The following is a 26510-nucleotide window of genomic DNA, read 5'->3' on the forward strand; positions in this document are numbered from 1 at the left end:
GGCAGAATTGGTGAGAGAACATAAGAAGGTTACAAAGTGAATATGACATCATTTGGTGCACAGTAATGTTCCATAAACGAGGCAGAGTAATTGCACTGTAAAAAGCCTTGCCTGGAAACATTCATAATACTGTGATTTAGGCTGCAATCCTACAGTCATTTATCTGGGAATAACACATACTGAATTCAGTGGGACTTATTTCTGGGTAGGCGTATGCAAGATTGTGTTGTTAGCATCTTCTTTCCTCTAATGGCCCTGCCGCTAAAGGTCTGCCAACATTGTGACTATTAATTGGCAATTTTGGACCATCTTCCATAAGCTGCTTTCCAGAGAATGCTTTTCATTCTTAATTCCACAGTGCAACATGTATATCAAAGCACACCGGCACATCTTTGTCAAAGCACATCGATAACTACAATGCTTTACTGCATTTAATTCAGTGGCCTGTAACATTATGTAGTATTTTGCTGTCCCAGCCTGAAAGCAATTCCGTGAAATGAGAAAAACAATTTCTTTTACTTATTCTCAGTGGCATCCATAGAACTGAATGGAATGCCTCATGGGTGCTTTGTACAATGGAAGAACAATTTGACATGCAATTCATATATGGGAGCAAGTACCTAATAATTAGTAAGGATCGTTTAACAGAATGGATGGATGTCTTGCTTTGATCTTTAATGTGCTTACTTCCAATGTAACAGTCTAAATTTGGTACAGAACATGATAATCTATACATGTCATTTTACTAACTCTTTACATTTACAAGGAATTTCATGTACAACAGATCATTCTGGAATGACTTAAACACTTGATTTTCCTTCCTCTATTGCTTTCAGCATTCATAAAATATATAATATGAAAGTATTTTTACCCCTATTGACATTATTACTTAGTGAATATCTAATTTTTTGGTGGCTCACAACCACCAGTATATCTGCACAGAGTTCAATGTACTAGTAAAGTATGTCCTTTCTCTATGAGATGGCAAGAATATGGTAAGGACATATCATGCACTTGATATGTATGTTTCCACCTCTTCTTGATGAAATGCAGTCTCTTGCAAAACTACTAATTTATGCAATTACTGGAAGGAGGGGGAGAGAGAGAGAGAGATGTTTTCCTTAAGATTCTTTTGTGCTGACAGTTTTGCCTAAAGCTGACAAAATAATAGTCCTGAAGGATTTTTAAATGCAGGAATTCTAAATGAATGCAGATAATTGTGCATAATATTGTTTAACATTCCTAATGGTGGCTTTAGAAAGTATCCAGCACAAGTGGGGCCTTTACAAAATCTCCTTTTATTCTATTTCATTAATAACAGTGAGGGTTCTAGCATTTCGTTAGAATATCAGTGACAGTTTCTGATGCCTTACTGTTTGAAAGAGAGCTAGTGTGGTGTAGTGTTGAACTAGAGACCTGGGTTCTAGTCTTCTCTCAGTTATGAAGCTCACTCATTGACTTAAGGTCAGTCAATCACTCCTACCCTATTTCACAGGGTTGTCGGAAAGATAACATGAAGCTGCCTTGGATTTCTCACAAAACAAAAAGAAGTGGGATATTGCAATGCAATAGTAACAACAATGATAATAATAAACCAAATGGAACACAGTTTACTTCTAGTACCTGAATAACTATATGGAATTGTAAGGATTAATACTGAATTACTACATCATGTATGGCATAATGTCAGAGACAATGTTTACTGTTTTCACATCTGTTTTCTCTGCAAACATTGCAAATGATCATTGCCCTTTCAATGCCTCATTGGCTATTTAAAAAGACAGGTGGTAAAATTGAATCTGTGACGGTCCTTTCCAAAAAATACTTGCACATTGGCCAATAAATTAGTGCTGTTTTTCAAATTGGACATTCATGCAAAAATGCCATTTATTATTATGAGAGTGTGTATTAGTTTATGAACCCATGTGGGAGTCTTCTTGGTTACTTATTTGTGCATGACCCCCTTAATCTCGACTGTGTGGCTAAGTTATAAAATTCTACAACTTCTATAGAATAAGAAAATGTACCCGAATGTTCGTGCCACTCCATTAATAATTGAAGTTGAGGACCAGGCCAGAGAGACCAAGTCCTCTTCCCAGTTAATTATTTGTTTGATTAAAGGGCCATCTTACATTTATTGTGAAATTGGAAGAAGGGTGTACTTTTTGGTAAGCAATGATTTCAAAATTAAATCGTAATGTTGAACTGTTGCAAAAATGTCAACAAATGTTTGTAAATGAATGTTGGCTTTACTGAAACAAATCTGTAGTCGCCAATATACAAAAGCTCAATCCAGGAACTGTAAGTGATTGGGACTAGATGTTAGAGACCTTTCACAGTGTTGATACATTGTTAAGTGTTACAATCAAAAGCAATAGAATGTGCTTAGATTCCATTTCAGTGCTGATTCCTTCTCTTTCCTTCCCTCTCCCCAATACCCTTATGACAGTGATGGCAAACCTTTTAGAAAAGAAGTGCCCAAACTGCAACCCAGAACCCACTGATTTATTGCCAAGTGCCAACACAGCAATAAAAACTGTAAACTGAAGTTGTAGTTTAGAAAAAACAACTCACAGCCAGCCCAAGTAAATACACACACACACACACACACACACTTGGCAGCACACTGAATGGCCATGTGAAAGCTTGGCCGAGTTGCGTCTAATGAGATGTGGCTCGTGATGTCATTGCCTGGTGCCGCTACTCTTTTCCGAGTATAAGCATGACCCCGATGTGCGCTGCTATCCAATGTTTGGCCACTGGGGTGATGCTGGGGTGACTTGGGTCGCAAGCCAAAAGAGAGGGCTCTGCATGACAGCTATGGCAAGCATGCCATAGGTTCGCCACCACTAGCCTAACCCTCCTGCCCTGGTGCACTCCCCTAACCCTAATACAGGGTGAAAGTTCCATGGAAAATAGGGCAGTTTTGAAAAAGCCTTCCTTGAATAGCTTTTTCACACAGCTCATCATATCTGCCCGTGCTAAACACATTCCAACCATCAAAATCATGGCAGGACACCTCATTTTCCTAACCATTACCCTACCCTGGCACACACCCCTAACCCTAATATAGAGCTAAAGTTCCATGGAAAATAGGGCGGTTTTGAAAAAGCCTTCCTTGAGTAGCTTTTTCTGCACAGCTCATCATTTGTACCCATTCTAAACATATTCCAATGATTGAAATCATGCCAGGACACATCATTTTCCTAACCCCAACCCTACTCTGGTGGACACCCCTAACCCTAATATAGAGCTAAAGTTCCATGGAAAATAGGGCGGTTTTGAAAAAGCCTTCCTTGAGTAGCTTTTTCTGCACAGCTCATCATTTCTGCCCATTCTAAACACATTCCAATGATCACAATCATTCCAGGGTACCTCATTTTTCTAGCCTTAATCCTACCCTGGTGCACACCCCTAACCCTAATATGGGGCTAAAATTCCACTGAAAATAGGACAATTTTGAAAAAGCCTTCATTGAGTAGCTTATTCTGCACAGCTCAACATTTCTGCCCATTCTAAACACATTCCAACCTTCAAAATCATACCCTCTTTTTTCTAACCCTAACCCAATGATGGTGAATCCTTTAGAGACCGAGTGCCCAAACTGCAATCCAAACCCACTTATATATTCCAAAGTGTCAACACGACAATAAAACCTGAAAGCTGGGGTTTTAGTTTAATAAAAACAACTTACAGCCAGTCCAAGGATATACACACTTGGCAGTTCACTGACCAGCCATGCAAACCTCGGACAAGTCGCAGCTAATGAGTCGCGGCTTGTGACATCATCACCTGGCACCACTACTCCCATGTACGCTGTTATCTGATGCTCGCTCAGCTGCTGGGCGATGCTGGGGTGACTTGGCTCACGTACCAACAGAGAGGACTCTGCGTGCCCGCTGCAGCACTCATGCCATAGGTTCGCCACCACTGCTCTATGAGAAGTAATCATCTCTTAAATGTGGATGGGGGAGGAACACACTGTTTCCATTAAGACTGATACCAGTTTTCCTGTATTGGATGTCTCTGTAGTGTGCTGTTCTGTGTTTGTGATGTGTTCAATAGACTTGTGGTAGACAATACTAGCGTATCATTTCCATTCCATTTGTTTATTCCTGAGGCGTTCATGATTTAAACTGCAATTTTATAACCACTTACTGGGGAGGAAGCTCCACTGGGGCCTACTTCCGAGAAAAATAAGTGTAGGATTGCAGTATTATTTGATTTTCTTTCCCTCCTCTTCATGGCCTAAAAACAAAAGATTAACATGAGTATATGAGCCTTACCTGCAGCAAATAGATAAGCAATAAAGAAAGAGAGGAATTAAATAGACATGAACAGATTTCTTTTAAAAAAAATCTCAGTGGTGTAACAATTTCACTTCCATAACAAATAAAAAGTATACAATATAATGGGTTGTGACCTTGTGAATACATGGAATCCTTACAGAAATAGACGTTGTGTTGGAAAATTCACCAATTTTTCTTTTCTTTGGAGCCTCCCACATTACCTCCCATGCTGCTTGGTAGCATTGAAGTGCTCTGGAGCAGACTTGAAGGGAACACTGGGTAATGTGTTGCCAAACTCCAAAAGCATTTTGTTCCATGAACAACTCTGCTCATGGAATTTTGAAAGAAATCCCCTCATGTGAAAATGACACATTGCAAACACAACACATTGAGCATTACAGCAGGCTTACATTATATTTTTCCACCTTTTAAACACAGTTTGAATTAAAGACTGAACTTGTGAGGAGCTTCTCTCTTGACTGGAGAAGCAATAGGTCTCCAGAAAAGAACAGAATCATTTAGAACTCTCTTTTTGGCTTCAGCAGTTCATGTATTATACTAGATGGCATCCAGTCTTTACTCATGTTTTTCTTATTGCCTGTGTGGCAAATTAAAATTGAGAAACAGATTAAAGGAATTAGCAGGAAAATAAAGCACTGACACGAAGTTTGCCTTCCTAAAAGGCTTTCAGTTGGTCCTACCTGGTGATGTCCTTCCACTCAGAAGGCAGTTTGTTCAAGCAGAATTTTACATGAATAGAAAGGGAGGGAGGCAATTTTCATAAATCTGTCTTCTCCCTGTGGTCTGACACCTAAGATCTGTAGCTCTTTTAAAGTCTCCTGTAACTCAGTGGGTGCAGAGGGAAGGAAGTCACTTTTTATTCACAAAAGTCTCTACTGAATCAAAGAGCCTTCTACGAATGGACAGACACAACTGGGTAGAACCCATAGATTTTTTATTTTCCAACTTTACAATTTCTTGTCACACTGCAGTCTTGCAGCAAAATGACTGCAAGAGACAGAAAGACATTCATATCTTGTTTTTCTGAGTATTTGAAATTATTCTTTTAAAATAATCTTATCTATATTTTGTAGACACCAGAAGTTTTTTAAAATACTATTTGCTATAGAGACCTGCCAGTAGACAAATGGCATTTTCCAGATAAAATTGTTATTAGCCCAGGGCAGGGTATGTGTAGTAAGATTGATATCCTGCATGTTTGTTCTATTAAAGGAATATTTAAAGAAGGTAACAATATTTCCTATGAAATAATGGAAATGCAATAAACATGTAGTTCACAGGTTTGCCTCTTCACTTGAAATTTTACATTTCAGTGATGCTGAATCCACCTCTTGATAGGAATTTATAACTGTAGTGATAGTACGTCATTACTATCCTTACATTATCCTTATTATGATTAGCAAGCAGTGGTCATGTATTGTACAGGATTTTCCAGTATATTGATTTTTGAGGCATTGCTTTCAGCAGAATTTGCATCCATGTAAATTTGCACGCAAAACTTTTAAGAGTAATTAAGAGTAATTTCAGGGACGTTTACTCCCCACTTTTATATGTATCTTTTGTCCCTGTTACCTCAGCGCTGAACACCATGCTTTAAAGAACATAGAAATGTAGAAACTGAGCGAGTCAGAAGGGGCCTCCTGGGCCACCCAGTCTGGCCCCCAGCTGCAGCCGACTTCGCTCATGACACACCTTTCATGGGCATGTCTTGCCTATCCTTGAACACCCTCACCGATGGGGCTTCAACCACCTCCCGTGGAAGCCCATTCCATACATCCTCCTATGCAGTGCACATCAGCAGTTCCTGATCCAGAAGCGATCTTTGTGTACAGATTTTTCATTCATTTGGAAGTACATTCCACTGATTACAAACACAACTCATATTTGTGTGTAGTTGTGTGTCTCAGTGATGTCTGTACTGTAGTTTGTCACACCTGTAAAAATCTTTGTCCTGCTAATCAGCTCAGGGACTGCCATGTTTTACCTGTACCTGTATCGATACAGGAGCTTCAGGCTCAACTTGAGCAGGAGGTGAAACTTCGCCAAGAGGAGCAAGAAACGTTTACAGAAAGGATCATTCAGGTAAATACATCACCTAGTGATTAGAAGAGATCTCTCTATTTTTCAGACTACCAGAGAATTTGTATTATTTGTTTTGAGAATCGGAAAGCTTCATAGATGGTTTCATTGTGGATTGACAGACTAAGGCATATTGAAACACGAGGAGAAAAATAAATGCATTTTCCTATTGGTGCTAATAAGAACTACAATTTTGGCCGTCATATTGTTTAGACAGAGAAACTCAAGTTCGCAAGGATATTATTTATTATAGATAAATGGCATGGTGTAAGGATCTATGATACTTACTCTTGATTTTCCATGTAGCCCAATTCTCTCTCTTCAACCTTGTTTTTGTTTGCTTGATTGCTTGCTTGTGGTTTTCCAAAAACATGTAAGTGGATCTACTGAAAGAAAGGGAATGTTTTACAAATAACACTGTACTTCAGGGATGTTGAACCTCAGGCCCCCAGGTCAAATCCATCCCATCAGCAGTCCCAATCTAGCTGCCTCCCACCCCACATGGCCAGCCTCCTTTTCCCAGACTACCAACTGTTTGGTGTGTGGGGAGGTACATTTTACACATTTTCTCCATTCTTAAAGGTTGAAATAGCTTCCTCAGAGCTTACTCACTGGCAGAAAGAAGTAAGTTAAAATATGCTTGCATCATGGGCTCTAACGCTTTTGCTCTTGTCCCCATCCACCTGGAATGGATGGATTTGGCCCCCAAGAGCTGGAAATTGGCCCCAAGATCTTGTCCAACATTGAATTTGATCTTTAATCTTAAAGAAGCTCAATATCCTTTACATTAAAGGTTTGATCACAGAGGATCTAGTAGTATCAAAGTTTCATCAATTCTTGAAACTGGTTAACTCGGAATTTTATCCTCTATTACATTTCTGCTCATTTACTTACATATAGCAATATTGTACATAAGTATATCGAGGTAATTTCAGCTATTTGCAAATAATGCTGAATCAAAAGGTAGGATTGATACGTAGCAAAGAAATCACACACACACACACAAAACTAAAACTTACCATACATTGCAGTTTTCTTTTTTCTTTCTTCATTCTTTCACTGGTAAGGTTTGGTCCAGATGTGAAATAATAGGTGTGATTAATAATAGATATACTAATTTTTTTTTTATGGAAGTATGAATTTTCTGATGAAGCTCTGTTAAATTGCAGTTGTGTAACTCTTCAATTGATAGCCTCAGAGCAGGTTAAAAATACTATTTGGTGCTGGAGACACGAATATATTAATGTATGCAGATACAACGTAATAGTACCTATTTTCTATGTCTGCATTGTTTCTTCTGCTGAAACTTCCAAAGATGACCCTTGAGCAAAGCCTTATTGTTTTAGGAGCACTACCACTAGAAGGCAGGTAGCTTCTTTCCTCAAGGCAGATAAAACCATTTTTTAAAAGGAAAACTATGCCCATGCAAAGTGAGCTACAATGACTGAATCTATGGATTTTCATAATAGCTAGTTGAAGATGCAATCAGTAAATGCACTTCATGTGCAGCATTAACATAGTCAGGATCACATGGAGAGGTATTAAAAGGATTTAGTTAAGAGAACACAGTGCACAGATAGGGCATAAAGATGTTTACACTGCAAAAGTTTGATCTCGCTTGTTAAATGAGCCGTGTATTTCCTTAGCAAGTTATTTGCATATGGTTAATTAAATTAAGTCTACAACCTGTGGTTTCAGGTTTCTCGAAAGTCCGATCCCTTGCCAGATTCAGTTAGCTGATGATAATTAGAATTAGCAATCTTGGTTTATCTTGCCCAACTGGCAGATAAATAAAAGCACTCCCCTTGAGAGCAATATTCTATTGATGTTGGCCATGTTCTGTTTAAAGCTGGAAGAGGACCATCTGCAGAGTCTACGGAGAAAAGATTTGGAAGTGCAAAGCTTGACTTTGCAGAACAAATTGGAGGAGAAGACTTGGAGTCAGGAGAAAAACCTGATGCATCAAGAACTCAGGCATTTCAAGCAGAACACTTTTCTCCTGTACGTCAAACTGAAATGGTTGTTGAAACACTGGCGACAAGGCAAGCATGTGGAGGATCAAGGAGAGGATGTACTCGAGGTAAATGTCTCATGTTATTTAATGGAGTGAAACTGCAAGAAAAGGTGATGCCAATATGTCTCTTGAAAAAATGCATTCTAAGACATAACCTTGCTTCAAGTTCAGATGCCAGCACATTTTTAACACTGGCATTGTGATCAGTGTTGCATTGATTACAGAGCAGGAACAATGCTGAAACGAAACTCAAACTAACTGGCACTGGCCTTTTCAAAAAAGATTTGCTGGGTGGGCTTAGCTATGCAACCATTCTAAACTTCCTGCTGTTCATCCCCAAGCCAGTCCTAAGGGTGACAGCAACTACTACGTTAATGGGGCAGCTAATTGGTGCATATTTGTTTCTGTTTTACTCTTGAGTAAGTGGAGGGGCTTGTCTGGGCTGAGACCTAATGTAAGGGTTGGAAGGTTTTACTCTTTGCTCCTCATTGTGTTTACAATCAAATTAGGTCTCCCATACCTTCCATTTTTGTTGCCAAATAACATTACATTAAACTGGATTACTATCTGGCAATAGAAATTGCAGGTGCAAGCCCCAGACCAGACCAGACCAGACCGGATTTACCGTTGGGTATGGTTCAAGACTCTGCACTGGTAGAATAAATAGTCCCTTTGGGTCTAAAACTACCACAACCAGCAGCAGCTTCAAAGGCCCTGGGAAGCAGACACAGGAGGTCATTAGAATTGAATAATTTACATGCTTCCATCTGTTAATAGTTCACATCAAGTTTGGGGTGGTCTCAACTTTTGTAACAGTACTCTGAAGAAGAAAAAAGATGCTTTATTTGCATATTAGCTGTACAGTCTCAAAGCAACATCTTGTGGAAAACAGAATTCTTTGTAATTTATTCTTTTTATCTTCCCAAAACGCTCAGTCTCATCATGAATGAATGGTTTTCTCATATAGTTGGTAAATAACTCGTGATAGCAAATCAATAGACAAAGAAAATATCACTTTTAGCCAAAATACCTTAGCAAGGAAAAAATACCCTTTCAATTAAAAAAATAAAAATCTACAGAGCTAATTTTCATGTGAGCATTTTCTGGATTTGTGTTGAAAGAAGTGCTGATACAAACAAGAGCAGGAAGACTGGGTTGTTTTTTGCATGATTTGATGGATCTGTACACTTCAAAAACTTTTTATATGCTATAAAAGTAGACCACAAATATAGTTGTCAAATCAGTGTTTGTTTGTTTATTACATTTATATATCACACACACAAAGTCCCACGCAGGACTCCTGTGTAATAACAGCTGATTGTAATGGATAGCGTGTAAATGTTTCCCATAATGAAATTGGACTTGCTCTGAATATTATCTTATCAATGGCAAAATCTTTTCTAGATTTTAAGGCATTTGGATTAATTCTAATTGAAATAGTATTAATACAACTCCTGAACAAACTGCAAGCAATTGTCCTGTTTCTGGATCCTTGCACATACTTTGTCATTGTGTATTTAGGATTTGACTGAAAGCACTGTAAGTGATGAGGCCTTCCTTAATCTTTCTTTTGAAGTAAGGAAGCATTCCTGCAGTCATAGAAATGATTAAGAGAGACCTGCACAAGCAGAGTATCACATGCTTAGTGGAACTGTGAAACCTTCCTGCAGAAATCACATGTTTGCTTTTATTCACTCGCTGTTTTAGCTGGAACACCTTGACCCCATGCCAGAATTCAGCTTTCCCTCTGAACAAAAGGGTGATGAAGAGGAGGAGGAGGAAGATGCAGTATTTGCAATGACAGATTACTCCCAACATTCCACAGTAGAAATAAGTGATCGTGGACCACCACTGCAAACTGCAGAACTGTTGCAGCATCAAAAGCAGGTACTGAGGCAATTATGCAGGTGCTTACTCTCCCGAGAATCAAATGCTTTCTGTTCATCTATCTCTAGAAATTTGCATACTTATAATAGTGATGGTTGTAATTATACAACAGTGTAAATGTGTTTTACCTATTACACTAATTTGGGGGGAAAGAATTGATGTGACCCAGCCGCCATTTTGCTTGACACTTTTAAGTGCAATATTCAGTTTCCTGCCATGGCTCCATAACCAGAAAAGAATATCCTTGGGAGATGATTTGAAGGATCTACAGGCTCATCACATCTAAGCACCTCAATAATAATAATAATAATAATAATAATAATAATAATAATAATGTGCATCCATTATTATGGAAGGCTAATTATTCATTAAGAGAGGAGTCCAACTCTGCTCTCCAACACTCAGCACTCCAACATCAGAGTGTTCTGTTCTCTCCTGTACCCCATGCTGACAGGTTGGAGTTTGAGAGAGAGCTGTGTGTTTTGTCTTTCCTTTCATCTGTGGACATAAGAAAAGCAATTCCCTCCATCTGCCAGAGTAGGTCTAAACATTCCCCAGGAATGGGGATGTGGGCAGGAGCTGAGAGGCTATTGGATCTATCAGATCCAACAGCTTCTTCCTTCCATACCCCGATATACCTGTTCCTCACCATCTGTATAAGGCTGAGTTCTAGGGTGGTAAATCAGGAGGTGTGGGCTGCGGAATCATCAGTATGCTGATGATACCCAGCTCTACCTCTCATTTTCCACCAATCCAGGTGAGGCAGTGGCTGTGCTGGACCGGTGCCTAGCAGAGGTAATGGGCTGGATGAGGGCCAATAAGCTGAAGCTCAATCCAGACAAGACGGAGTTCCTGTTGGTGGGTGGCTCGGGCCTCAGGATAGGGGACTTGGGCCTTGTCCTAAATGGGGTTGCACTCCCTCTGAGGGACAGGGTCCGCTGCTTGGGAGTGCTCCTTGACCCTGAGCTGTCTCTAGAAGCTCAGGTGACGGCGGTGGCGAGGAGAGCCTTCCTTCAACTTCGGCTGATACATCAGCTGCGTCCCTTCCTGGAGAACGACTGCCTGGTGGCAGTGACACACGCGCTGATAACTTCCCGATTAGATTTCTGTAACGTGCTCTACGTGGGGCTACCCTTGAAGACGGTCCGGATACTTCAATTGGTGCAGAATAGAGCTGCCAGGTTGCTGACGGGGACTGGGTGTTGTTCTCATATAACCCCAGTTCTCCGTCAGCTCCACTGGCCCCCGATTGAAGTCCAGGCCCAATTCAAGGTGTTGGTTATGACCTATAAAGTCCTAAACGGCTTGGGACCTGGATATCTAAAGGAACGCTTGCGCCCATATATGCCCTCCCGCCCCTTGAGATCAGCAACGGATGCCCTTCTCTGGGAACCCTCTGTGAATGATAGTAGGAGGGTGAGTACTCGGAGGAGGGCTTTCTCTGTGGTGGCACCCCGTCTATGGAATGCACTCCCCAGAGAGGTCCGCCTGGCGCTGTCATTATTTGTTTTTCGGTACCAGGCTAAGACCTTTTTATTTAAAACTTACTTTAATTGCTAAATTATTGTATTTATTAGGATTTTAAAATTAGCCAAGAATGCACCGGGGGGGGTTAATTTTTTTTTCTTTTAAATTGTTATATTGTTATTGTTTATGTATGTTTTTGTGTATTTTTTGTGAGCCGCCCCGAGGCTTTGTTGTGATGGGGGTGGCATAGAAATGTTTTAAATAAATAAATGGAGCCAAGAATCTTCCATGCTGGCCCTGCAGATTTAGAAGAGGGGCTTCACGATCAGAAAACTGTTCCAAGTTTGGCACTCTGATTTAGACATCAGAAAGGAGATTCCAATCAGAGTTAAATATTTTAATTTATTTCATGGAAGATGAGGAAAAACAATGCAAGAAAATTGCTACTGCATGAAATGATTTTTTTAATAAAGCTAATTAATGCTGGTGTCTTATATTTCCCCTGAAGTAGATCAAGAGATTTACTTATTCTGAGCTTGACCTAGATTCAGAGCTAGCATCAAGGCTGCAGGAAATAGCAATAGATATATTAATCGGCAGACTACTTTCCAAACAGCAGCTGTGACTTGGGGTGGAATCCAGCTTCTTTAAATCATTGGCAGTTTAGCCAATGGCCTTTCCTTTGTGGTCTATGCAATTAACAGTGCTTAACAAAATAGGGCAGCAACTCTATTTCGCAATTAATATATGTGTCAAATTTACACTGTTACTCATATAGGAAAAATTAGCTCTCCTTTCAATAAAATATGCCCAGACCTGTAAACAAAATATAGTCTATAAAATAGCAATAAAATCTAAAGCCTCTTTCACCCAATAGTCAAAGCTCTCTGGATGGTTTACAGCAATCCATAAAACAAGGCAATAAAATGCTAGCCTTAATGTGTTTCACAACAATATGGAATACATGGGCTCTTGTTGCTATAGAGGGCCGTCCTCCTTCTCATCTTCAGATAAATGTGTCTGCTGCAGTGGAAAATACAGGCAAGATCTAGCACGAGTGATGCTTGTTGAGAGAAGTGGATCCAAGGTCTTATTTGAATGAGAAGGAGATGGTGAAGTCTATGAAATGGCTCTTTCTATCATTTCTCAGGACTTTCCTGAAATGGTAACATGGAATTGTTAAAAGTGGAAGACAGATCTTGACTCCCTGTAAAATTCCTCGAATGTGCCAGGAGTTAACACACCTTGTATGCAATCATGTCTGATCTCTGGGGCATTTTACATATCCAAATATTGCAGGATGCATTGAGATTTTAAAATATTACTCATGGAAATCTACTGTGTGCAAAGAAGCCATTGGAAGCTTCTTTGGAGGATAGTTGCAATAATTGTTGTTCATATAGTTGAGCAAACTCCTTGCTGCAGTTGACAAGTATGTAGGTTAATTGGTTGATTTATATACCACCCATAGCTGAAGCTCTCTGGGCAGCTTACAATGAAGTAATAAAATACAATAGATAAAAACAGTACCTATTGTATTAAAATTATTTTAAAATAGCCTAAATGAACATTAAAAGACAGTAAAAACAAAAAAGACCCAGCCAAGAATAAAAGAAAGGCAACTGGCTAATTAGGCCCCTGAATGATCAGGGAATCTTTAAAGGCCTCCAGAAAGAGGGTTGTCTTAACATGGCACAGAAAAGATGCCAATTTTGGCACCAGGTGGACTGTGTACCTATTGTATTAAAATTATTTTAAAATAGCCTAAATGAACATTAAAAGACAGTAAAAACAAAAAAGACCCAGCCAAGAATAAAAGAAAGGCAACTGGCTAATTAGGCCCCTGAATGATCAGGGAATCTTTAAAGGCCTCCAGAAAGAGGGTTGTCTTAACATGGCACAGAAAAGATGCCAATTTTGGCACCAGGTGGACTGTAGCAGGACAGTTGTTCCAAAGATGAGTGACCACCATGGAAAAGGCGCTCCCCCTAGTTGCCACCCTCTGAGCCTCTCAAGGGGTTGGCACCTAGAAGAAGGCCCCAGAAGTTGAGCATATTGTCTGGATGGATGGATGGATGGATAGGAGTTGGAAGAGGCACACCAGCAGGTATTACGGTCCCAAGCTATGTAGGGCTTTAAAGGTTAAGACCAGCAGCTTAAATTGGAACCAAAAGCATATAGACAGCAATGCAGGTGGTCTCGTACATGTTCAAACTTCCAGGTCCCAGTTATTAATCTAACTGTGACATTCTGCATCAGTTGCAGCTTCTGAACTGGTTTCAAGGGCAGCCCCACATTCAGTGTGTAGCAGTAATCTGGTTTAGAGATGATCAGAGCATAGATTACTGAAACTAGACTATCCCTGTCCAGGCTGGGGTGCAGCTGGGCTACCAGCCAAAGCTGATAGAAAGCACTCCAAGCCACTGATGCCAGCTGAGCCTCAAGTGACAAAAATGGATCAAGGAGCACCCCTAAGCTATGAACTTGCTTCTTCAGGGGGAGTGCAACCCCATCTAGAACAGGTTGAACTCCTCCCTTCCAGTCAAAGGAATCATCCCACAACAGCATCTCATTCTTGTCTGGATTGAGTTTCGGTTTATTAGTCCTCATCCAGGCCATTATCATACCCAGACACCAGTTTAGCACATCCAAAACTTTACATACTGACAATGAAAAGGAGAAATAATGCTGTGTGGAACAACATACTGATGGCAAAGCACTCCAAAACTTTGAGTGACACCCCTAAGAGGTTTCATGTAGATGTTAAGTAGGATGGCGTGCAGAACAGACCCCTAAGGAACTCCATGCTGGAGAATCCATGGGACTGAACAGTATTGCCCAAGCACCACCATCCAGAGATGGCCTTCCAAGCAGGAGCAGAACCACTGCAATGCAGTGCCCCCCACTCCCACCTCAGCCACCCACCCCAGAAGAATACCACTGTCGATGGTGCCAAAAGCCACCAAGAGGTCCAGCAGTATCAACCAGGTCACACTCCCCCTACTCTCTCTCTCAGCATAGGTCATCATACAGGGAGACCAAAGCTGTTTCTGTGCCAAAACCAGGCCTGAACCCCGAATGAGATGAGATTCAACAAAAGAAATACAAATAGTGTTAACCCAAGCTGTTTGAAATGGGTTTAGTAAAGTTTTAAACTTACAAATAGGTTTTGCTTCTGCAGGCAAGAGAAAATCGCCAACTTTTACATGCCCTGAAAACCCTGTTGGATGACTTCCAGTCTGAGCTCCGGGATGACGAGCAAGAACGTCAAGGACTCCAGCAGCAATACGCTACTGACAAAGCCGCCTGGGAAGTAGAATGGACTAAGCTGAAGTGTCAACTGGAACAGGTATGGTGCTTCCCATTGTCTGAGTCACAAGGTAGAGAAGCGCTAACTGATAATTGATGAAGACGCTCTGCTCCGCTCCGCTCCACCTTATTAGATCAGTTTCAGGTTGGCACGAGAAGTCACAAGGAGTCATCAGAATTACTTTTAGGGTCTGGTGGAATCCGTTTGGGAGGAATTCTCCTAAACGCACATTGATTGATCCTCTACACTTGCCCTTTCAAGCAAATACCAAATACTAAAAAATGAGAAACTGTATAAGTCTTGAAGCAGCCAGTCAAGACAGATGTATCAGGACATGTGAATACGAGTAGGACAACTGTGAGAAATGGTTGCTTCACAGCTTTTTTCATACATACAGCAAACTACTTCTATGAAACTTCCTGAGACATTATATTGACCCCATTATACTTTTAGAGGTAAAACTATAAAGTATGTTTTAAAATTAAGTTTTCATTCTTTAAAATTCTAACGTATCCAAACTACTTGTCTAATTTAGTAGCAGCACCTAGCATTTCCATTTGTCACAAAAAGAGATCATGATGCTAAACATTTGTTTCATTTATAGCTGGAAGAGAAAAATGGAAAAGCACAGGATGAGCTTGCTCCTGATGCAAAGGCAGCTTTTAAAAGGGAGAGAGAGGAGCACAAGAAACTCCTGGCCGACAATCACCGATTAGTGATGGATTTGCAGTGGCAAATCCAACATAGTGAAAAAAACTGGAAGAGAGAGAAAGTGGAGCTTCTGGAGCGACTTGACAAAGACCGACGAGAGTGGGAGTGGCAAAAGAAGGAAATGCTGAGGAGGCTAGAACAGGTAAGTCGGTGTCTGATCAGGACATCTTGTGTCTCAGTAACTGTACTGCAATAACGGAATTTTACAGGGATTAGTTTTTTTGCACAGGGTTAACTTGGGCTCCCTGCTGCATTGTTTCTTCCAAAAGATAATTACAAAAACCCAAGGGACCTAAGCAAATGAAAACATCATTTTAAGCGTATGGGAAATTAACGAAAAGTTAAAGGCCATTTCCTCTCTCACTGCATGTCTCCCACAAATGCAGAGTCATGCTGATTCCTAATGTTACAAAGGTTTTTGCTCGTAGACCTCAAAATACACATTCACTTCCTGCTGAAAACCAAAATCTGCATTTTTTCTCGTGGTATGATTTGCTTGTGTGAGCAGTTGTGCTGTATGAGCCAAGTTCTGCTGTAGCAGTCAAACCTCAAACCATGACATCAAGCTTCCCTGATCATAGATGTTGCTACAGTAAATTATCCTGAATTCCTAGTATATGTTGTAATGCTTATATAAATGGAATACTTATCCCTGTGGTGATTCCATGGCTTGATGGAACATAAATCAATCTTGACACACTTCTAGTGCAATTACTGAGAACTCCAAAACTGTCTCACAAAACCTAAACAACTGTAATACTAATACCAGTGGTAGTTAAATGGTAAAAAGGCAAAACTATACAAGCTAATGCATTTGGGCATGTTAATGAACTATGGAGCCCAGTAGTCATTTTTGTAGAAACCTCTTTGTCATTGGGGTAGGATCAATTTGAATGATTAAACCATATGTAGATGGTCAGATTATGCCTTCTGTGAATGGATTTCATCTTCAAGAAACATTTTAATATGGACTATATGTTTTAACTTCTACACATTTTTAAATTTACAAGTCTAAAAATAATAGTATCAAGGTTTCCCCAAATTCACACACAGGCACAAATTCAATTTGTAATGAGAGCAGTATCAGCCAATTGGCAAATAAGGATTTCAAGTGACAAGACTTGCTAACTCACTTGTGCACTCGAATGGGTTGTTAGGTTGGGGAGAAGTGAAAGAGTGGGCTACAGTATATATGCTGTACAATAGAGTACTGCATATTAGTGGTTGAAACAAGGTTCAGACTTGATTATTACAGCGGAAAGGGAAAGGTATATTTTCAACAGTTATTCTGAATTTCTGTTCATACATTATTGAAATGATTAATGCTTTGACTGGAGTGTTCATAACTTTCATAAATGAATGCTTAAAAAGGTAAATGGCAGTCTTCAAAGATTAGGGTGCACAATCTCTGCTCTTCCATTTTATCCATCAGCCGTGCACCATTCCTGTTACTTAGATGTTGTTTATACTGTTTTGCTGCAGTGACACTTATAAACACAGCTGAAAAGAATGTGCTGTGTCTTCACAATCCAATAAAATCATTGCAAAGCTCTCATACTATATGTGTATATCAAAATATTGTTCGAATGTTACACATTGCTCTTAAAATTATGTAAGCTGTTAAATGCCTGAACTCCTGCCAGGAGGTTGTTTGGGATGGATGGAGGTAGAATCCCAATGTTTGTGTGTTCTTAACTTTTGTTAACCACCCAAAGAACCTCATTTATTGTGTGGTATTATAAGTAAATAAATAAGATGGAGTACTGTGGTAGGCGAACCAACTAGTCTGGATGAAGTGGTGCTATGCACAGAAAAGTCTGAAAGGCATTAGTGTCTCCTGATGACCTCAAGTGCAGCTCTCTGCCTATCTCTTTCAGTCTACAGTAGCTGGTCACTTTCAGTTGAGGTTTTCTAGGTTTGCCTTGCTATTTAATTTAGTCGTGGGCTGGCTGCTGTGATCTGGGTTACTAGAGGATGTTTCAGGGATGAGAAGTCAGGAGACCTGCCACTTGTTGATTGTAAGTAGGCTGGAGAGGAGAATGCAGGAGCAATCAGCAACAATCAGCCAAGTGGCTATGGTGCAGCAGAAGCCCAAGAGGCAAAAAAAACCCAGCATGGTTGGCCAGCTGCAGTGACACACTGCACAGCTGCTGGAGATGGAGAAAAATGGAATATGCAAGGGGAAGTGGTGGGGGGAGGGGGGAGGGAGCAGGCAATGTGGACCTCTGCTGGATGTGGCCTTGGTGGTGGTGCCTGGAATCAAAGCGGTTCCTGCTTGAAGAAGAGTGAGGATCACTGAAACAGAGAAATACAGCTAGTTTTAGAGGGAGTTGCATTCCCTGGAAGTCCAAGAACACAGTTCAGGAGTGCTTCTGGACACAAGGCTAACTAGGGAAGCTCAGAGGGTGGAGATGGCCAGGAGTAAGTTTTACCTTCTTGGGTTGGTACACCAAGTGCAACTCATTATAATTACTATTAGTATTTTATATCACACCTGTCTTCCTCTTGGAAGGAACCCAAGACTGCTTACAAGGTTCTCCTCTCCATTTTATCCTCACAACAAACCTGTGAAATACGTTAGGCTGAGAGTCTGTGACTAGCCCAAAGTCAGCCAGGAAGCTTCATGGTCTAGAATCTGGATATCCCAGGTCCCCAGTTCCTAGAAACTCTAATCACAATCCCTTCTACACCAGGAATTCCAGAAATCTGCATGTCTTTAGCTCAATAGCTTCTTAGCAATTAATCAGACTGTGTAAATAGCATGTATCTGTGAACTCTGTGTTTGATGATATATAGTATCTGCAATTAAAAACAAGATGACACATTATTTGAAACATTTCAAAGCAGAATCTAGAGGATCACAGCATAACAGATGTGTTTTCCCTAATCTTTAACGATTTTCCTTTCTGTCTTCTTTCACTGTAATATAGAAAACAGAAATATACCCAAATTTATCAAGCATAAAACAGAACATTTGGGATAACTCTAGAAATATAGCTTACACAAAGAAGTATGTGACCTACATTTTCAAGGCTTCCAAATATTCTCTTTCAAGTTCACTGCTCCAGTGGTATCTCTTGAGACACAGCATCAAACCTAATTTTGTCCTGATTGTGACTTCAAGCTTTTAGGTTTCCAAATTAATTATTCCACAGCTCATTTTCTGTTTAATTACAAAGATGAGCTTTTTGCTCTTCTGATATATTTACAGATGCATATTTATTATTATTGCCAAATCTTAGAAAAAGCCATATGGTAAAGACTGAAGTTGGGCTTTAAAGGTGACCCAGCACATATAATCCCTGCAAGTTATGCCGCATGGACATTGACCACGGTTTGACCCTACAGCAACGCACACAACAGACAGGGGAGTTCACAGCCTTAGGTAACTATGCACAGTCCACCAAGCAGAAAGAAACACAAAGCCCATTTAACATAGTTTGTCCTGCATACAGCTTGCTATATTTTCCACTTCGGACTGATGTGGCAAATCAAATATTATGACTAACAGAGGAAAGACATTCTTCCTCTTTATTTGTGAAATCTATTAAATCTATTTTTAATTTATTTAAATTGTGAAATGTAAACCCCAAATGAACAAAAAAAAAAAGAAAAATAAGATATAATAGTGCATGCATCAAGTGTACAGCATGTAAACCAATTCTTTGTGCCACTGATCTTCTATTGTTTATCTCAGAAATATGTTCATATGTTCTAGCTTTGATGCAGACAATTAATAATTTTGTATATTTATCTAGCTATTCTATTAACTAGTAAAACTCTGAACTGATGGCCTTTGGATATACTATGTCCCATAGCATGTTACTAAACTGGCAATTCAGATTCTGCCTAAATGTATTACTTATTTCTTGAATACTTATATCTCGAGATACATCTCAGATGATTAAGCTGCAAAATGATTAATGAGATCTCATAGAGTATTGATAGATGTTGAAAGTGATATATCTTTAAGGTCAATTCTATGGGGTACAGTAAATACACTTAAAATGAATGTAATACTTTACATTCCTTGTATGTTTTACATGGAATTCCTCATTTATACTCAGCAAGTATTTTCAAAATCTTACATTCTAAATGTCTAAATCAGGGGTCCTCAACCTTTTTCAACAGGGGGCCAGTTGACAGGCGGCCGTGGTGGGTGCGGCTGGTGAGGTGGGGGTGCCCGTGGGTGTGGGCCAGTGAGGGGGTGGTGGCGGGCGTGTGACAAGGCGGCGTCTTGCTCACGCGGAGCTCTCCCAGCAGGTCCAAGCCGCCTGTGAGCACACGCGCGCGGAGAAGGCAGTGGCGAGCGCATGCGTGGAGTGAGGCAGTGGTGAGCGTGCCTGCGGCCAGGCTAGCAGCAGGGGGCACGGCTGCAGGGAGTCCAAAGCCTCTGAGGCTTGCTCCCATGGGGATTGTTTTCTCCAAGCAAGCAAACCACTGCCTCCCAGCTCACGGGGCGAGGTGGGCAGTGGCGGGCACACTTTTGGGCGCGGCAGGTCCAAATGGGCATGGCGGGCCAGATCCGGCCCCCAGGCCATAGTTTGAGGACCCATGGTCTAAATTCTTAGGGGTCCCCATTCCACCATAAGTATCCTTTGAAAAGATAGTTTTCACTTAAAGATTGATGGACTTGGCTTCCTCAATTCCTTTTTATATCACAAGGCCTATTTGTTGATTCTTCAAAATTTCCCTGTTTTCTATTCAGCTTAGACATACTGCCACGCCAGTTTTGGAAACTTCCTGTTTAGGCCTTCCTAAATAAATTGCATTGAATTCTTGGCATATCAAAATAGTTAGGACGTCTATGAGAGTAAGAGAAGCGTAAGAGCTTCGTTTTACATCAATAGCAATTTGATCTATTTTCACATGGGCAAATCAGAACTTAAAGGCTGGCAAAGAGAATTTGTTTGACAGACTTGGATGGACAGGCTGATTTTTCCATAGAATTAGCTTTGCAGGTCCGAGTGATAAATTCTTGTTGGTCTTTGTTTTGCATGTTAAATATAATTGGCCAGCTACAGCTGAATGGCGACATATGCAACTGAAACATTTGTTAGAATCTAGGTTTGGTTTGGCCCTGCCACTTTTACATTTTCAGCTATGCTGGTCCACAATCTACATTTCTAAGTATCTACTATCAGTGAACAAGTATAATATACAGGGTCTTCAGCAAGAATGGAATAATGAATTGGAGCATCTTCTATTGCCCAATCAATGTAGGGCTTCATTGGCATCTATGTCAGAAGGATAACAGATCTTGGGTTATATTTAATTCAGAAAAAAATTAATGCTTTGAATATATTGAATGCCATAACATCTTTTCAAAGGGGCTTAATTAAATTATGCTGCTGGTGTAGGTGCAATATATCTAATGTATTTTTTACTCATATGTTTTGGCAGTGCTCAATGTCTGCTTTCTTTTGGGAAGAGGTAATAATTCAAATAAGTTCTCTAACATTTATGGTTATGCATGTACTTCTTAATCATCTACCTGCTTGCTGGAATTTAATGCAAGGTCAACATAAATGGATTTTCCATGCCCCTTTGACAGCTAAAAGAGGAATATTACCGCAATGGAAGGACAAATAGCTACCTGCAATAACACGGTTTAGGACAATGAAACTTTCAAAAAAGGAGTTTTTAGCTGTAATTTAGGAATGGGCAAACATATTGATGCATAATGGTCTTCATTAACAATAGTCTACCTTGTTATATATAAAATATAGGGAGGTACATAATATACTTGTATTCACTGTAATAGAGTCACTCAAATCTCATGTAAGAAAACAGTAATACCTGACTTTCATTTATGATTCATTTCTTTCTCAGCTTCAGAAAGTAAATCCACAGAGAGGAGACAACCTTCTTTGTGACTCAAAAGAAATTAGCCTTCATTCATTTTCAAATCAAGGGAACCATCATGTGTCTCATCCAATGGGGTCAAGATCCTACTCCGATTCAGATACCATGCAATTTGAAGATCGGTCACTCTCCAAACTGAAGGAAAGTGACAGATGCACTGCCACAGAGAACCTTTTTCTAGATACATTGTCCCTTAACTCTCCAGATGATTCTGATGAAATACAGCCTCAGAAATTGGAACGAGAAAGGTTTTTATCTTGTGCAAACGAGGTATGTATCTCAGCCTTTATGTTGTCAGAAATATTGTAATCAGTACGGCTGATATTCTGTGGAAGAATGTTTGCACAGAATTACTCTAGACATTATAGTACAACACACAATTTCTGTAAAACAATACTGTGGAACATTATTCTGAGCTTTGTGTTTGTCAGCTGTTATGAACTGAAATCAAATGTAAACACAGTACACAGAAATAACCAGTAACCAGATCAGATAAACATTCAAATGGTCCAAACATTCTATGCTATGCATAATGATAAAGTGAGATCATGCTTTCCCATTCTTCTCACCAGGCAGTCTGCTCTACTGGACAGCCACATGTGAGCTTAATGTTTTTATATTTGTTTATTTATTTATGTATTTACACTTCCCCACCTACTTTTCCAGGCAAAATGCTTTTGTAAAAATACTTACAATAAAAGTAAGTATAAATACAATTTAAAATATTAAAAATGCAAACAATTTCCTGAGTCTGTTCCAGATTTGTGACTCTCTTTTAGTACCGAAACATATTAGAGAAGTTGAGGAGAATCCCAATCCACGGCAAAATTGCTGGATGGGTCATCTTTGAAATTACCTGAAGACCATGGTGTAGCCCAGTTTGTGCCATTATTGGGAAGCGTAAATTGTCTTAATCCAGTTATGCCATACCAGTCCCAAGAAAGTTTTCTTCTGACAATGCTAGAGGTTGTAAGGAATCTTTCCTGTGTCCCACATTTGAAGAAAGTGCTCACACATTTAATAGCAATAATTTAATTTCACTAGCTGCCAATTATGAACGTCCAGTGAGTTAATGTAGTTCTCTCAAAAGAGAGGATTTTTATTTTTGATTTCAGCATTGCTAGTTGATTAATATCTATGAGAATACTGTGGAAAAATATCCTGACACATGTGCCTGTGATTTGTGACATGTACTGGCCAATTTTATGAACACATCTTTATAACTAAAACATATTTACAGCGCTAAGTTATAATTTCTTCATGATTTGCTCCAAATAATGGAGGGATACTTGTTGGTTATTAGTAACTATTAGATGGGGAATGAATTACAGTGTCAGCATCTTGTTCTTCCTATCACATATTCTAGCACTGATAGAGGAAACACCAAATCAGCGAGATCCTTTTACTACAGTAAGCCCACAGTGTAAGCTTAATGGTTACAGTCTTCAGGAATTACACATCAAATAGTTCCACTTCAAAGTAGGACACTGGGACATCTCTTAGGGACTAAATTCCTTGACATTCCACATCAAAGTAAGGGACCACAGCCCTTAATTAAATTGCAGCTGCTCCTGCAATGAGGGTAGGGACTGTAGAACCAGATCTGACTTACTTAGATCTACAGATCTAGATACTCCTACAGAGATCTGAGCCAGCTTTGCCATTGAGTCGGGAACTCTGGTTGCTGTGAGCCTTGGGATCTGAGGAACCTGTAGCTGTGCCTCAGGCAGGATAATGATCTGAACTCTTTCGCTCTTGAAATAAGAAAAAGGAATCTGGCGAAGTGCCTGAACTATCCTGCACAGCCCCATGGAGATCTGGGCCAACCCTGGCTCTTGGGTCAGAACCTCTGAATACTCCGAGTCCAGGCCTTTTGATAGCAATGGTCCTGAACAGTATCAGAATGGAGTTCAGAGCAGTTCCTCACAAGTCAAGAGTCTAATATCGAAAGCTGCCTGCTCCAGAATCTCCATACCACATGAATCCAGGCACAGAACTCTCAGGGGTCAAAGAGAAGCCCCTTCCTGGGCCTTGATGTCGATGACACATATCCATAGCCCACAATCATGCACAGTCTGTACAGCAGTCCTTTTCAAGGCAGGCTCTTACAAGTCCAAAGAGAAGACAATCCATATTCAGCAAACTCCATGCATAGAGTTCCACATTAGGTTCAAATCTGCTAAAACAATAATGCAGACAGGGAAGATGAGATAGTCCTAATGAAGGCCTTGGAGGCTATCCACTGACTTTAAAAGCAAAAGTGTAGCTTTTCAACCAAACCACTAATTGACAGGGAGCTAGCCCATTCACAAGGCCCTTGCTCCACCGGTGAAGCTTCAACCCAAGCAACACCTCTGCAATCCATACCTTCCCACACCTGTTAGGTTCCCAGAGAAGGCTAACAGGTTTCATCTCTGCAGGATCAAAGTTGCAGTTGGGTCAGGGGAGTAATGTGACTGCCACTTGCTTTCACCTGAAAATGCTGATGCAAATCAACTCTCTCTCCACAGATGGACCAGGGTCCAAACGTTCCAGTCTGCTGCTGGTCAGATTCTGGCTATGCACTAGAAGGTCCACTCTGTTTCTGACCCTAACCCCCAGTATATAGATGCATTTGATTAAAGAATAAATTAATTATCCAGAAGGGGACCGGGGGTCAGACGTGTTCTTCAAATGTGTAAAACTTTGAGGGGTTACATAAATGTAATACCAACATGTCCCTCTGGCACAAAAAATGGATATGTATGCAAGCTCAAAATTAACTGTTAATTTTACTTGCAGGACGAAGAAATGCACAAGGGAAATCTTCAAAGGTGAGTAAAGGCGAATAGGGGAATAAAACAGAAAATGAAGGGTATGTTAACACAATTACTCTAAATATGTTTCTATAACCTTGAAAGTAGTTCTCCTCTTAGAATCTTGCCATGACATCGGGCTGATTCTCTGGTTTGCTTAACTCTGGCGCACAACCTCACGCAGCCCTCCGCCACTTTATGTGTGCCCAGTGAATTTGCTGCTGCCTTCTAAAGAATGACTTCAACAGTGTGAAAATTGTCAACACTGAAACTATGACAACAACTAACGATTCCCCCATCATAAACAGCAACATCTTTCACATAATTTGCAATTATATTGGTGTTGCTTACATTCTTTTTATTCAATTAATTTAATATTATGCGTTTTCTTCAGGGCAATGTCAGTTTCCTCTATGTCAGAGTTCAAGCGCTTGATGGATATTTCACCTTTTCTTCCTGAAAAGACTCTACCTTCCTCCAGTAGCAAGGAGGATATAACACCTCCATTGTCACCTGATGATCTGAAATATATTGAAGAATTCAACAAAAATTGGGATTATAGCACTAATCGAAACCATGGTGGAGCCATTGAAAGGTCTGCCGATACATGGGCAGAGAGGACAGAGATTGGGAAGGTGGGGAATAATTCTGTTCCAGATCCATTCCAGCCATCTTCATGGTACCTCACCACCAGTGTGACTATGACAACCAACAGCATAACTAGCCCTGACCACTGCCAGAAACAGCCACTGAGGAGTCATCTTACAGAAAAAATGGGGGTTCGGGCCTTTCATAGTCCGCCAGTTGTCCGCAGGTTTGATAACTCCATGGTAACAGGCAATGAAGGGAAAAGTCAGTCGGAGCCAGACTTTTTGTTTCCTGTGACCAAATCTAAGGGAAATGTGGGTGAGACAAGAGGTGCTTCTTCAGAAGTGTTTGGACGATGGTCTTGTGACCTCTCCAGACATCACAGTGATTTCCTGGAAACTAGTCTTCATCCCATTGAGCATCCGATTTGCACTACTGTGGGGTTTGCTTCATCCTTGCACAGCCTGGAGATGTCCAAAAACATGAGTGATGACATGAAGGAGGTAGCTTATTCCGTCAGAAATGCAATACGTCCAAACTCAACAGAACTGCAGTTCAAAGACACAGCTTGTCAGACTAATGGAGTGAGAACTATGGGGACACAGACCACTCAAACTATCAGTGTGGGCCTGCAAACAGAAACTTTGCGTAGTATCACCAGCAGTCCACACAAGTGTCTGACACCAAAGGGAGTTTCTACACCTGTGGCATCACCATCAAGAAGCTTGAGAAGTAGGCAGATGTCTCCTGCTATTGAAAAGGTCCAAGCCAAATTTGAACGCACATGTTGCTCTCCCAAGTATGGCTCCCCAAAATTACAGAAGAAAGTCTTTTCCAAAACTGATCAGCCAAATAGCCGGACATTACCAAGCACACCTCAAAAAGGGTTCAGTGAATCTGCCTGGGCCAGATCCACCACTACGAGGGAGAGTCCAGTTCATACCACTATCAACGATGGCCTCTCCAGTTTATTTAACATCATCGACCATACCCCTGTGGTGCATGACTCCCTCCAAAAATGCTCCAGGTCCAGCAGCCGATCCAGGTCGGCAGAACCCAGGTCAGAACTGGGGCCTATGCAAGACATGTGCACAAATATCCGTGGTAGGTCACCTAGTCCTCTTCGTTTTGGCGTGGAGCTACAAAAGGATGAAGAAGCTGAGATAACTAGTATTAGGCAGGACTTATCTGCTCCTCCAGGATACACCCTTACAGAAAATGCTGCCAGAATCCTGAACAAGAAACTTATGGAGCATGCCTTAAAGGAGGAAAAAAGGCTTGCTTCACACAGCCCTCCCACTCTTAGCAACGAGAACAGCACAGGAGAAATTAGCAAAGCTGAACCAGGGTCTATTGAGGTAATGAGTTTTCTGCATATATCATAATTTTTTAAAATTATTATGTTGATGAAACCTAACCAAAATATGTGTATAAATTCCTTTGAATCAAGATGAAATTGATTGCATAATATACGTTTGTTAAAG

General features: G+C 40.4%; 1 protein-coding gene across 1 annotated transcript in view; it reads left to right on the plus strand.

Moving 5' to 3' along the window:
- The window catches only part of MTCL1 (microtubule crosslinking factor 1), an 80212-nt gene that overhangs the window by 48131 nt on the left and 5571 nt on the right, over positions 1 to 26510 (plus strand). The window contains exons 6-13 of the mRNA XM_044426682.1: positions 6273 to 6392; positions 8239 to 8469; positions 10111 to 10290; positions 14939 to 15106; positions 15672 to 15920; positions 21611 to 21913; positions 24425 to 24456; positions 24833 to 26384. Of these exons, the coding sequence (XP_044282617.1) occupies positions 6273 to 6392; positions 8239 to 8469; positions 10111 to 10290; positions 14939 to 15106; positions 15672 to 15920; positions 21611 to 21913; positions 24425 to 24456; positions 24833 to 26384 (2835 nt within the window). The remainder of the gene's footprint in view (positions 1 to 6272; positions 6393 to 8238; positions 8470 to 10110; positions 10291 to 14938; positions 15107 to 15671; positions 15921 to 21610; positions 21914 to 24424; positions 24457 to 24832; positions 26385 to 26510) is intronic.

Source organism: Varanus komodoensis, unplaced genomic scaffold (assembly GCF_004798865.1).
Source record: "Varanus komodoensis strain SLA01 unplaced genomic scaffold, ASM479886v1 scaffold17, whole genome shotgun sequence".
NCBI lineage: Eukaryota > Metazoa > Chordata > Lepidosauria > Squamata > Varanidae > Varanus > Varanus komodoensis.